The following is a 12,811-nucleotide window of genomic DNA, read 5'->3' on the forward strand; positions in this document are numbered from 1 at the left end:
TAAGTTCATTCTAAGATATCTATAGCTATCTATATGTATATGGCTTTGACTGTATATAAAGAGATATATATATATTCCTCACAGGTACATATAATTATTATATGTAATAATATATATGAATATGTACACATATTGTAATAAGTATATATGATTATTATTCCCAGAGAAAACTGAGGAACAGATTGGTTAAGTTACCTGCCTAGGATTATATAACTATTAAGTAGTAAAGCTGGAATTCAGGAAGTTTGGGATTTGGTAAACCTAGTGATTTAGGAGGTTTAGTTTCAGAATCTGGTGCTTTTAACCCATATAGACTCAACATTCTGTACATTAACCAGAGCTCAACATCGTTTCTTATTACCATATTCTGAGAAAACATTCTATTTCCTTTTGGAGATTGCTAATAACCTGCCATAATTTTTTTATTGAGGCCAACTAGTGGGTTATTTTAGAATTGTTGTGTCTTAATTACTTATTAGAAGAAAAAGGAATGAGAAAGGCTTTTTAAAATTAATATTAAATTATAACCAAATTCGCCACAGCTAGTATTTTGTTTATTCTTTTTGGCTCTCTTCCAACTCTTTTAGTTGGTATCAGTAAAAAGAATAGCAGTGAATAATTTCACTTAGTAGAATATTCTGAATACTTATTGGAAGACCCTTATTTAAGATGCAGAAACATTATTCTTTACTAGATGTGTTGAAGCATCAGGTCTGATAATTTTTTTTTCAGAGAGGGTAAAAAGAAGTCTGTTATAACATAGTTTCCCATATTGTGTTCTGTGATCTAAGCAACATTAATCAGTGTTCCAGTGAAAGGAGTTTCATTGTTAAATAAGTTTGTGAGGGCAAGGACCTTATTTATTTTGTTCACAGTTGCATTTCTAGTACTAGCACATGGATGCCCAGAAAATATTTGTTAACTGTCTAAATAAAGAATAAACACTTTTTAATAAATAACTGGATGTAATTTGGAAAATACTAATCAAAGGAAAATGAAGCATATATCATTATCCTAAAAGGTACTTTTTCCTCTTTAATTTCTTTCCCACTTACAGGTTTCTAAGATCCAGCCATCAGTTCCTGAACTTTCACTTGTATTGGATGGCAACTTCATAGAATCAAACCCTGTGCCTAACACATTGGAAATGGTGAATAATGAAAATCCTCCTTTGTTGATTAACCATTCTGAACACTTTGAGCCATTGCAGCCGCAGCTTTATGATGAGAAACACAGCCCAGAAGTTGAAGCTGGAGAGCCTTCCTTGAGAGGGCTACCAAATCAATTAAACCAGGACACTGCTCCTTTGAGACACTGCAAAGTAAGACGGCCATCTACCTGTAAGAAAGGGAACCCCCATATCAGGAGCAGTGTTAAACCATCTTCTTTTAATGGACCATCTCCTGAGGCATCTGAAAAGCTTCAAACAGTTTCTGCTGGAAATGTACACAAAGAAGAGTATCCTGTAAGATCCTCCACATTTAATTCCAGGCAGTCTTCCTTTGCCCCACAGCCCCACCCACACAATTTTGTTTTTTCACCCCATAATTCAGGAAGACCAATGGAATTTCAGATACCTACTCCCCCACCACCATCTTACTATTCCACAAGTGTTTGCAATTGTTTTCAGCATCATGGCCGTATTCAATATAGTCCAATAAATTCTTGGCAAGGAATGAATACAGTAGGATCCACTCAAGACCTCCAGTCTGAAGCCCTTCAAAAACATTCATTATTTCATCCAAGTGGATGTCCAGCGCAGTATCATAATGCATTCTGTTCCTCAAGTAGTCCTGTAGCCTTGAGACCTCAGGGAAACATGGGGGGTTGTTCTTCCCACAGCAATGTAGAACCATCGCCTGTGGCAAGACTACCTCCACACGTGGACTCATGTAACCCATGGCCTTGTGCAGTATGCGTGCACACACCCAAGACTGGGTCAGATAATGGAATGATGGGACTATCTCCGGATGCGTACAGGTTCGTCACAGAGCAAGACAGACAGCTGCGACTACTTCAGGCACAGGTTTGCTAGCTTTCTTCTGTTAAATTCTTGGTATTAATAGGGTTTTGAAAAAATAACTGGCAACTCTTCAGTAATTATAGTTTATGGAGTAGAATTGTAGAATGTCAGAACTAGAAGAGACCTTGGAAACTGAATTCTAGTCCCTGTTGTTTTACAGGTAAGTAAAGTGAGGATTAGAGAGAAAGAATAATTTACCCAATGACACATTGCTAGTTAGGAGTAGAACTAGGCCTAGAAAGCAAGTCCTCTCTTCTCTGTCTTGTGCATATCCTAACCTACAACATAATTGTATTTTTCTTTCACTTTTTGCCTCTAATGAGAAGTCTGTATAATTTACTAAACTTTATATACAACTAAATATAAAGCCTGCACAGTAGGTTCTGATACTCTGTAGTTTGTCAACCCTATAGTGTGTAAACTAACCTTTAGCCAGTGTACCCTTACAGAGTACATGTAGTGCCTCCTCTGTGTATCTATACTAGGCTTGTTCTACTCATTTTATTCTGAAATGCTTCCTTTCTTCAGGCCTTTATGACAGAGTTCTTAGTCTTTTAATTATATCCTTGCACAGTTTAGTCTTTATTGTATTGTGTCTTTTTCTTTCTTTGCTAACTGACACCCTTCTTCCACATACCTACCGCAAACCCCCCACTCCTTCCTTTCCCCCTGGTACCAGTGGAAACAACCTGAAGTAGATACTTTCATAGTTTTTTCCATGACCCTATAACTATACTAATATATGTAAAATGGACATATATACATGTGTGATTTTTTTTAAAAAAGCCTTTTATAAAATTGGGGTCGTAGTGTTCGCATTTTGCAAAAACAAGATAATGACATTTTTCAAATTCTGCTTTAAAATGCTTTAGATTAAGACACCCAAGAAAAATTCAGCTTTGCTGTTTTTTTGAACCCAGGTATATCCTCTGAAATTGTAAAATGTAACAAAAGATTATAAACATTTGGCAGAATTTTTAATGTGGCTAAATATTTCACATTGAAAAGAAATTTTTCTTTCTTTCTGGTCTTTTTTTTTTGCGGTACGCGGGCCTCTCACTGTTGTGGCCTCTCCCGTTGCGGAGCACAGGCTCTCGACGTGCAGGCTCAGCGGCCATGGCTCACGGGCCCAGCCGCTCCACGGCATGTGGGATCTTCCCGGACCGGGGCACGAACCCACGTCCCCTGCATCAGCAGGCGGACTCTCAACCACTGCGCCACCAGGGAAGCCCTTGATCTTGTTTTTTTAAAAAAGATAATAGCGGCTAAAAAGGTCTTCTAAGCTATTTAGAAATCTTAGTACTTGGGATTTATATACTTAAAATGTAAATTATAGACTACTGGCTCTGGTGTAGATTGAGTCATACTTGGAGAACACAAAAGATGATGTAGAAAATGCTTCTATGATAAATTCACATAGTATTTTGCTAACGTATTTTTAAAAACTTTTTTCAGGTAACATTTAACTTTTTTTTTTAACTTTTTTTTTTAAGATGTTTTTGATGTGGACAATTTTTAAAGTCTTTATTGAATTTCTTACAGTATTGCTTCTGTTTTATGTTTTGGTTTTTTGGCCACGAGGCATGTGGAATCTTAGCTCCCTGACCAGGGATCAAACCTGCACTTCCTACATTGGAAGGCAAAGTCTTAACCACTGGACTGCCAGGGAAGTCCCTATTTAAATTTTTTGAGAGTATCATAACATTTTCTATATACGTTTCTATAGAACTATCTTATTCTGCATAGGCTTCCCTTGTTATGTACAAGAAACCGTCTAATTGGTCTCTTATCAATTATTTCAGCAGCTTGAAGTTTCTGCTTTTGCAAACAGTACAGCAGTGAACACCCTTATACTTGTATCTTCTGTATATATGCATGTACCACTGTGGCATAGATCTCTAGAAGTAAAATTTTGAAGTCAAAGGGAACACACATTTAAATATTCAAAGGTACCCAAACTTGCTCCTCTTCTAATATTCAAAGTCTTATTTTGGTGTAGTGGTTAAAGAGAGTGGGCTCCTTGGGTTCTAATCCAATTTTGGTGTGACATAAGTTATACAATCTTGGGCAAGTTACTTTATGTGTCTGACTTAAGTTTTCTCATCCACAAAAGAGGAATATACATAAGTGTATGGAGTTCTAAGGGCTGAATGAGTTACTGGGTAGGGGCCAAGAATAGTGCCTGGCATATAGTGCTCAGTAAATGTTAACTATTATTATTATTTTCATTATCGTTATTATCTCAGTTAATGACATCACTTCTCATCCTGCTGCTCAGGCCAAAATCCTATGCATAAAAACCAAGGCTTTTACTTTTCTAGCTGTATCCTGAACTTAACTATTCTTTACCATCTTTCCTGCTACCACTCTAATTCAAACCATCATTTTCTCTTCTCCATACATGCTGCTTCCAGTACTGTTCCCTCATGTTTTCCTGCAGTTGGAAACATGAGAGCCATCTTTTTAAAGCCCAAGTCAGATCATAGGGATCCTGCTTAAAACACAATGGTTTTCCATTGCAATTAAAATAAAATCAAAATTTCTTACCTTGACCCTCAAAACCCTTTGGGTTCATCTTCTGTCTCCCTCTCCTCGCTCATCTCTTGCCACTGTCTTCCATGTTGACTACACTTCAGCTGCAGTGGTATGCTTTTTGTTCTTCAAAAACACAAACATCTTTCCACTTTATGTGCTTAAGCTTCTAGTCCCCTTTGCCTGAAACATTCTTCTAATTCTACTAATGGCTAGCTCTTTCTCATCATTCAGTCAGGCCTTAATTACATGTGTTAGTTTTTTGTCTCTAGGGAGCTCTAGGCAGGGAGCTTCATCACTGTATTCTTTAAAAGATTCATCACTGTATTCTTTAGCACCTTGAATAATACTTCACTTAAAACAGTTGTTTAGGGCTTCCCTGGTGGCGCAGTGGTTGAGAGTCCGCCTGCCGATGCAGGGGACACGGGTTCGTGCCCCGGTCCGGGAAGATCCCACATGCCGCAGAGCGACTAGGCCCGTGAGCAATGGCCACTGAGCCTGCGTGTCCAGAGCCTGTGCTCTGCAATGGGAGAGGCCACAACAGTGAGAGGCCCGCGTACTGCAAAAAAAACCAAACAGTTGTTTAATACATATTTTGTAACTTGAATGAGTGAAAAAGGGCACCAGAAAGGCTATACCAATTTAATACTTCAAAAATTTTCCCATGTCTCTAATACTGGACATATCTACTCTTAAATTGTTATCAGTCTTTATTAATAGAAACTTTTGATTTGCATTGTATTATTATGAGTGATCATTTTATTGTTTATTGGCCATTTGTATTTTCTTTCTATAAAGTCTCTGCTATTTACCCATTTTTCTATTAAGTCCTTTTCTAATCAATTTATAAGAGCTTATTGTATATTAAGGAAATTGGTTCTTTATCATCTGTATGTGGCATTTCTTACAGTTTGTCTTAAGTGTTTTGTGTTTTAATCATTTGTACGGAATATTCCAGCTTAGACATAATTAGATTTATCAGTCATTTTCTTTTTGGGTTTTGTATTATGTTTAGAAGAGCCTCTTCCCTTTAAGATCATAAAAAATTTAGTCTTCATTACCACCACGCCCCCAGGATTATATTTGTTGCTTTATTTTGGTATATGAGATAAAAGATTTTTTTATTTTTAATCCTTAGATGACTGACTCCATATATTTACTGAATAATATATCTTTTTGTTAATGATTTAGAAATGCATTTTTTATTGTATAATTAAAGTATCATGTGTTTGTATCTGTTTCTGTACTGTGTTCCCCATTGATCTGCCTGTCTATTCCAGCACTATTACCATTCAGTTTAATCTCTATAGCTTTATAATAAATCTCTTATCGAGTACTTCCTAGGCAGTCTCTCTAAACCTCACTTTTCTCAGCTGTAAATTGAGGGCAGTGATTGGTATTATATGTAGATTTGATGGTTAAATGAATTTATATGTATATGTATATATATTCACACACACACACACCTGTCTGTCTAGATAAAATGCTTACTGTAGGATGAGGCTATAGTAAACACTCAACAAATTACAGTTATTTTGTTTATCTCTTAGTCCTCACAACAACCTTAGTTTTAGGTAATGTTGAAGCTCATAGTAGCTAAATAGCTTTTCCAAAATGTAGCAGAGTAGGATTTAAACTTATATCCTCATGACACTAAAGCCCATGCTCCAAACCACTATAAGTACATATGCCACTTTGTATTATTAGTGCAGGTAGTATTTCTATTGATCTCAACAATTATTGATAATACTTATTTTCCTATATTAATAAAGTTAATCTACTAAAGTTAATGAGTTGAACACAACAGTATAACTTACAGGGAAATAGAAAATTACAGTGTTTAAAAAGGGAGGCTTTTCCACTCCTAGGTGTATATCCAGGGGAAATGAAAAAATATGTTCACACAAAAACTTGTATACACATGTTCATAGCAACATTATTTATAATAGCCAAGGATGAAATAATCCAAAGTCCATCAACTGATGAATAGATGAACACAGTGTGACATTATCTATACAATGGAATATTTCAGTCATCAAAAGGAGTGAAGTACTGATAGGTACTACAGCACAGATGAACTTTGAAAACGTTATGCTAAGTGAAAGAAGCAAGATGTAAGGCCACATATTGTTTGGTTTCATTTATATCAAATGTCCAGAATAGGCAAATCTACAGAGACAGAAAGTAGATTAGTTGTTGCCAAAGGCTAGGTTCTGGGGCCATGGAGAGTGACAGCTAGTGGGTACAGAGATTTTTCGGGGGTTGATGAAAATATTGTAGAGTTAGATGGTGGTGATGGATGCAGACTTTGTGAATATCCTAAAAAGCATGGAATTGTATACTTCAAAGGGATAAGTTTTATTGTATGTGAATCACATCTCAATTTTAAAAGGAGGAGGGGAAGCTTTTGGTGTTTGAACTTCAGCTTTGCTACTTGTTAGTTATGTGATCTGGGCAAGTAACTTTATTTTTAGTGCCTCAAGTTTTTTTCTGTGTGCTTAATAGTAGTACATTCTTCATGGGGTCATTGTAAAAATCATACATAAGAGCTCTTATTGTAGTGTCTTGTAAACAGGAAGCACTCAGTGTTAGAGACTGTTATTAATATTTCCAGTTTCAGCATGACCAAATGCGGGCAATTCTGGTTAACTTTTATAAGATGAATCTTGTGTAAAAAATTGTTCAAATTTGGTATATGGAGTTAGAGTATGCCTCCTATCTTACTTTTGGTTTGTAAGTGAAATAGGAATAAAATGTTTGAAGTGTTAACATTAAGGCTTTTCTATGTGAGTGTCAATTTATGAATGCTAATCTAAACACCTGTATGTTTTTATTTTTAAATTTATAGATAGCCCACTTAAGTTCTTAATAACTAATGACAATGATTTTCGACATTGAGTAAGTTTTATGGTATAATGTAGTTGAAATGTGAGAAAATATAGTTAAAAGTCAGTTATTTATAACGGGGGCACTTTGTAATTCATTTTTAAACTCTTATGCCAGTTTGGTTGATTACTTCACTGTCAGTGTAAAGTATGTTTTTAATTGATACAGATTCAGCGTTTGTTGGAAGCACAGTCTCTGCAGCCCTGTTCCCCTAAGACAACCACTGTTGAAGACACAGTGCAAGCTGCCAGACAAATGGAGTTGGTTTCCATGGAAGCACAGTCTCCCCCTGCTTTGCACATGAGAAAAAGTGTAAGCATTGCTGTAAGCACAGGTAATTTCATTTTTTAAATTTGTACATGGTACACATAATGTCAAAACCAAGGTGATGAGAGTATAACTTAAGTCTTTGTGTAATTTTACTCTTTCTGAAAACAGATTGGAAACCATATAACATAATAAATATATTGTTTGTTTTTGCTGCTTTCTCAAGATGAACCCCCAGTTCTAATGAGAGAAGTCATCTGTGGTTTTGAGGGATCAGGGAAGGTTTCATCTATGCAGTGTTATTGATTCTGGGCTTTGAAGGGAATGTAGAATCTTAGTTGGTGGAATTGAGAGATGGCAGAACAGATGGTAGAGAAAATAGGGCTCAGTGGGAAAACACAGGGTTCTGAGTTGTCTAGTACTCTACACATTACTATGTCATGGAGAGGCTTTACTGCATATTTCACAAAGCCATGTCTACTTCATTTGGTAAGCAAAATAAAAGGCCTTTTTTTTAAAAATTTATTTTTGGCTGTGTTGGGTCTTTGTTGCAGCGCGCAGGCTTTCTCTAGCTTCGGCGAGTGGGGGCTACTCTTCATTGCGGTGTGCAGGCTTCTCATTGCGGTGGTTTCTCTTGTTGTGGAGCACGGGCTCTAGGCGCGCGAGCTTCAGTAGTTGTGGCACGCAAGATCAGTAGTTGTGGCGCACAGGCTTAGTTGCTCCGCAGCATGTGGGATCTTCCCGGACCAGGGCTTAAACCCGTGTCCCCTACATTGGCAGGTGGATTCTTAACCACTGTGCCACCAGGGAAGTCCCGACATTTGATTTTTAAATACTCGCCTGATATTATGTATGTCTGATACATCTCTAATATAGTATCATAAATATTGTATTTAAGAATCAAAATCAGAGAGCCTAGGGATTTGCATTTTATATATTTTCTCCTGTTTTTCAGAACAGCAGTTTTCAAAACACATATACACCCCAAATCATATTTAGAACCTTGATAGGTAAAACACATCATTTGAGAGCCACACCTCTTGAAGAGGTAGGGCCCAGAATGTCCTCTTTCCCTTTGTACCCCAGTTTTCTCTCTTTTCACCTTTCACTTACCTCTTCATGGCATTTCTGAGAAAATATAATCTGAAAACAGTTCTGGGTAATTGTGTTAAACTAATATAGCTAGTGTTACTTAACAAAGGTTTGTCAGAGAATTATTTTTATACGTGGATGTTTGTTTCAGTATCTGTTAAATCATCTGATGTCCAGGTGCCAGCTTGTTTTGGAATGCGGCAGGTGATGATCAAGAGCCTGAATCTCAGCTGAGACAAGATGATACCAAGATTTCCAGTGAGGACATGAATTTTTCTGTCGATATTAATAATGAAGTCACAAGTACTCCTGGTAGTGCATCTTCATTAAAAGCTGTTGATATTCCCAGTTTTGAAGAGAGCAACACTGCTGTGGAAGAATTTAATCAGCAACTTTCTATATCCAAGTAAGATCTCTTTGATTCAGTATTCATCTTACCTCTTTTTTTCTTTTTAAATTCTAATATTCTTCTGGTACTCTAACTCAGAAACTGTTTGTTTTCTAAAAGTATTTTCATTGGTGTCTTTCCTAATGTGATTCCTATGTAACAGACAATTCTTTTCTCTTTTTTTTGAATTTTCTTTTTTGGCCGCATTGCGTGGCATGCGGGATCTTAGTTCCCTGACCAGGGATTGAACCTGTGTCCCCTTCAGTGGAATCGAGGAGTCCTAACCACTGGACCATCAGGGAATTCCCTGTAACAGATAATTCTGAGCCTTCTAGAACCATTCCCAGATGTCGCTCATTGGATGTGTAAAACAGTCTGGCTGAATCAGAACATTTGAAGAAAATTTCAAAAATATGTATGCTCAGGCCTCACTGTAGAGATTCTGATAACACTAGATCCCAGTTGGAGCTGGGGTCCTGAATTTTGTAAATTTTTAAAGATGTACCATATTGCAATTATATATGTATAGCTAAGTCTTTATTTCTGAGAGATACAACCTGTTACCTGAGATATACTTCAGAATAAGCTGGTGGGGATGAAATGGCTAGGGGTATAATTGAAGTAAGGTAGACTGAGTAGGTAATTTTAAAAAGTGATGGTACATAGTGATTTGTTAAACTATTCCCTCTTGTGTCTGAAATTTTTCATTATGAAATTTTCATTAAAAAAAGATAAGGATTGTGAAGTAATTTAGATCCTTAGCAAATTTGGAAATAAATTCAACAAATATTCTTTGAGTTTCTGGTATGTGCTGCCACAGAACTAGGCCCTAGAGATTGAGCGGTAGGTCAGACAAAGCTCCTGACATCATGGAATTTCCATGAGTTGTAGAGACAAACAGTAACCACATCGGCAGGAAATCATATAATGACGACTGCCTGAAGAAAATAAACCAGGGTGACCAAGTGGAGTGTAACTGGGATAGTGGCATGGGAGTGAGGGGGCATTATTAAGTAGGGTGGTGAAAGAAGCCTTCCCTGAGGGGGTAACATTTGAGCAGTGGCTTGAATGATGAGAAGAAGCCAACCATGACAATATCTGGCAAAGAGTGTTCCAGGTGGAGGAAATGGCAAGTGTAGATCCTGAGGTGTGCCTGAGCTTGAGAGTTCCAGAAACAAGCAGGAAAGCCATTGTGGCTGAACTTAGTGACTGAGAGAGCACAGGAAATATGGTCAGAGATAACAGGCAGGAACCAAATTATGTAGGGCTTTGTAGGTTGTAAAAAGGAGTTCTGAATTTATTTTGTGTTCGTTAGAACCAGGGAGGATTTTAAATAATGGGCTGGTATGATCTGATTTTCATTTTTTAAAGGCCATTCTAGCTGTTGTGTGGCAAGTGAACTGATGAGGATTAAGAGTGGAAGTAGGGAGACTCGTTAATAGACTAAAGACCAAATGAGGTGAAGGTGCCTTGGAATTGACTGTGGTGGAAGGGATCAGGTGTAGAATAAATGTTAAAGGTAGAGCAATAATGTAAGTTAAAACACTACAGGGTAATATCACATGAAACAGTTTTAAAAGAGGTGAATTCAGTGGTGGGGGGGGCATGGGGCAGGCAGTTGATTACTTTTTAAAATTATAAGCCTTTTGATAATATTTGACATTTTAAATTATTCCGGTTACAATAATGATTAAAACAATAAATACACCCCTCCAGAAAACTAGAAATATTTATCTGCTTTGCTCAGTAGAGTATATGTCTTAACCTTACAATTCAATTAAGTACTCATAGTATGTACCACAAGTGTATTAAAAAGATCTGTATATGTGTCTCCCCGACTAGACTGAATTCCTACAGGATAGGGATCCTACTCATTTCTATATCTTTAGGACTTGACCCAGTGTCTGGTTCCCCATGTTAGCTCCTTCATAAACGTTCAGTGATAGGAAGAGCAATTTGGGGTGAGCCCCAAAATAAGTCCACATTTTATTTGGAATAATTATAGAAACTGAGAACAAAGAGGCATGAACTGTGGTTATCCTTATATATTCTCCCTAACTTCTGTAAACTGTAGACTATCAGGAATTAGGAGGTTTTACCCCTGAAATAGTTTTTAAGTCAGAACTTTAAAAAGTCTCCAATCCAGGGACTTCCCTGACAGTCCACTTTGTTAAGACTTTGCCTTCCAGTGTAGGGAGTGTGGGTTTGATCCCTGGTTGGGGAGCTAAGAGCCCACATGCCTCTTGGACAAAAAAACAAAACATAAAACAGAAGCAATGTTGTAACAAATTCAACAAAGACTTTAAAAATGATCCACATCAAAAAAAAAAATCTCCAAGCCATTGTGGTTTTTAACTTCAGAAACAGATCTGAGTTCATTGATAGAATGCAGTTAATTGCTTTTTCAGGGCAATTAACTAACTCTGTTGATTCCAACATATAACAGATGTAAATCTGATCTTTGTTCAGCATAATATATGACTTGGATTAAATAGTATCTCCAGTGTTGTATGTGGTGGTTTGGGTGCTTCTTTAGGAGATTCTTCCCAAACATCTGGTCTGATTCATGCTGTGGTTCCCAGTGCTAAGTATTCATACATGGCACCTGGCCACCTGGGTTCCCTGCCCTCTTTGGATGTCTTGCTGAATCAGTCTAATGTTAAAGCAGTTTGTGAAAGATAAATTTTTTGGCTTGCAGCATATATGGTAATTGGTTGCTTTTTCCCAGGGGAGAGTGGTAGATGATATTTCTTTTGACACAAGCTTGCTTTTTTTTTTTTTTTAAGAAGTCGTGCTTTGGACATACCTACTAATACTTGCCATATTAGAATCATCTTTAAACAATTCTTTTAAATTTGAAATCTTTAATGTTTTGGTTCTTGTCTTCTTTTTTAGCTTTTATTTTTGTTTGGTAGGTTAGACACCAAGACACATATTTTTAAATTCTTGAAAATGCAATATAGTAGAGTGATTAAGAGCATGGTGCCAAACTGCCTGGATTTGAATCACAGCAGTGTGACCATGGGCAGGTCTCATAATGTCTGGATGACTCTGTTTTCCTGTCTATAAATGGAGACGGTGAAAGTAGTACCTATCAGCATTGTTGTAAAGATTAGATGAGTTAATGTATTTAAAACACATAGAATAGTACCAGAATTAGTACCTAATTATTGTCATCATTTAGCTAAAGGTAGAATAAGGCAAACTCAGTAACTGACATGGACTCTCCTTATAAAGTGCTTTTGCAAATGTTTGCATGATAAAAATCCTGCTCAGTACAAGTACTTTCCCAAAAAGCCATAAAATCTCTAAAGGCTGGATTTCTGCTTCTACATTTGAGTTTTGGTATTTTCACTAAAGTGAAATTAGTTAACATGGTTGAAGATAAAGGTTCAATGTGATATTTAGGAAGCAAGGGGATAGCAGCAGGAGATGAAGAGAACTAGCAGTTATGGACCACCCACTATGTTTATCTGGTACTATGCTAGGTACTTTGTATCTCCTTTAATCCTGTCTCATGTTTTTCAACCCAGGGAGGTGGATATCATTTTTCGCATTTGATGAATTAGGAAACTGAGGCCCAGAGAGATTAAGAAATTTGCCCCAGACACAATGAACAAACT

At 36.9% G+C, this 12,811-nt stretch overlaps 1 protein-coding gene across 3 annotated transcripts in view; it reads left to right on the forward strand.

Moving 5' to 3' along the window:
• The window catches only part of STIL (STIL centriolar assembly protein), a 63,367-nt gene that overhangs the window by 37,705 nt on the left and 12,851 nt on the right, over positions 1-12,811 (forward strand). For all 3 annotated transcript variants that reach the window (XM_089923092.1, XM_089923081.1, XM_089923088.1), the window contains 3 exons: positions 1,058-2,026; positions 7,610-7,775; positions 8,978-9,206. In XM_089923092.1, the coding sequence (XP_089779218.1) occupies positions 1,058-2,026; positions 7,610-7,775; positions 8,978-9,206 (1,364 nt within the window). The remainder of the gene's footprint in view (positions 1-1,057; positions 2,027-7,609; positions 7,776-8,977; positions 9,207-12,811) is intronic.

The sequence above is a fragment of the Delphinapterus leucas genome, chromosome 1 (genome assembly GCF_059928025.1).
Source record: "Delphinapterus leucas isolate spDelLeu-1000000601 "Yukka" chromosome 1, BTC_Dleu_Yukka2, whole genome shotgun sequence".
Classification (NCBI taxonomy): Eukaryota; Metazoa; Chordata; class Mammalia; order Artiodactyla; family Monodontidae; genus Delphinapterus; species Delphinapterus leucas.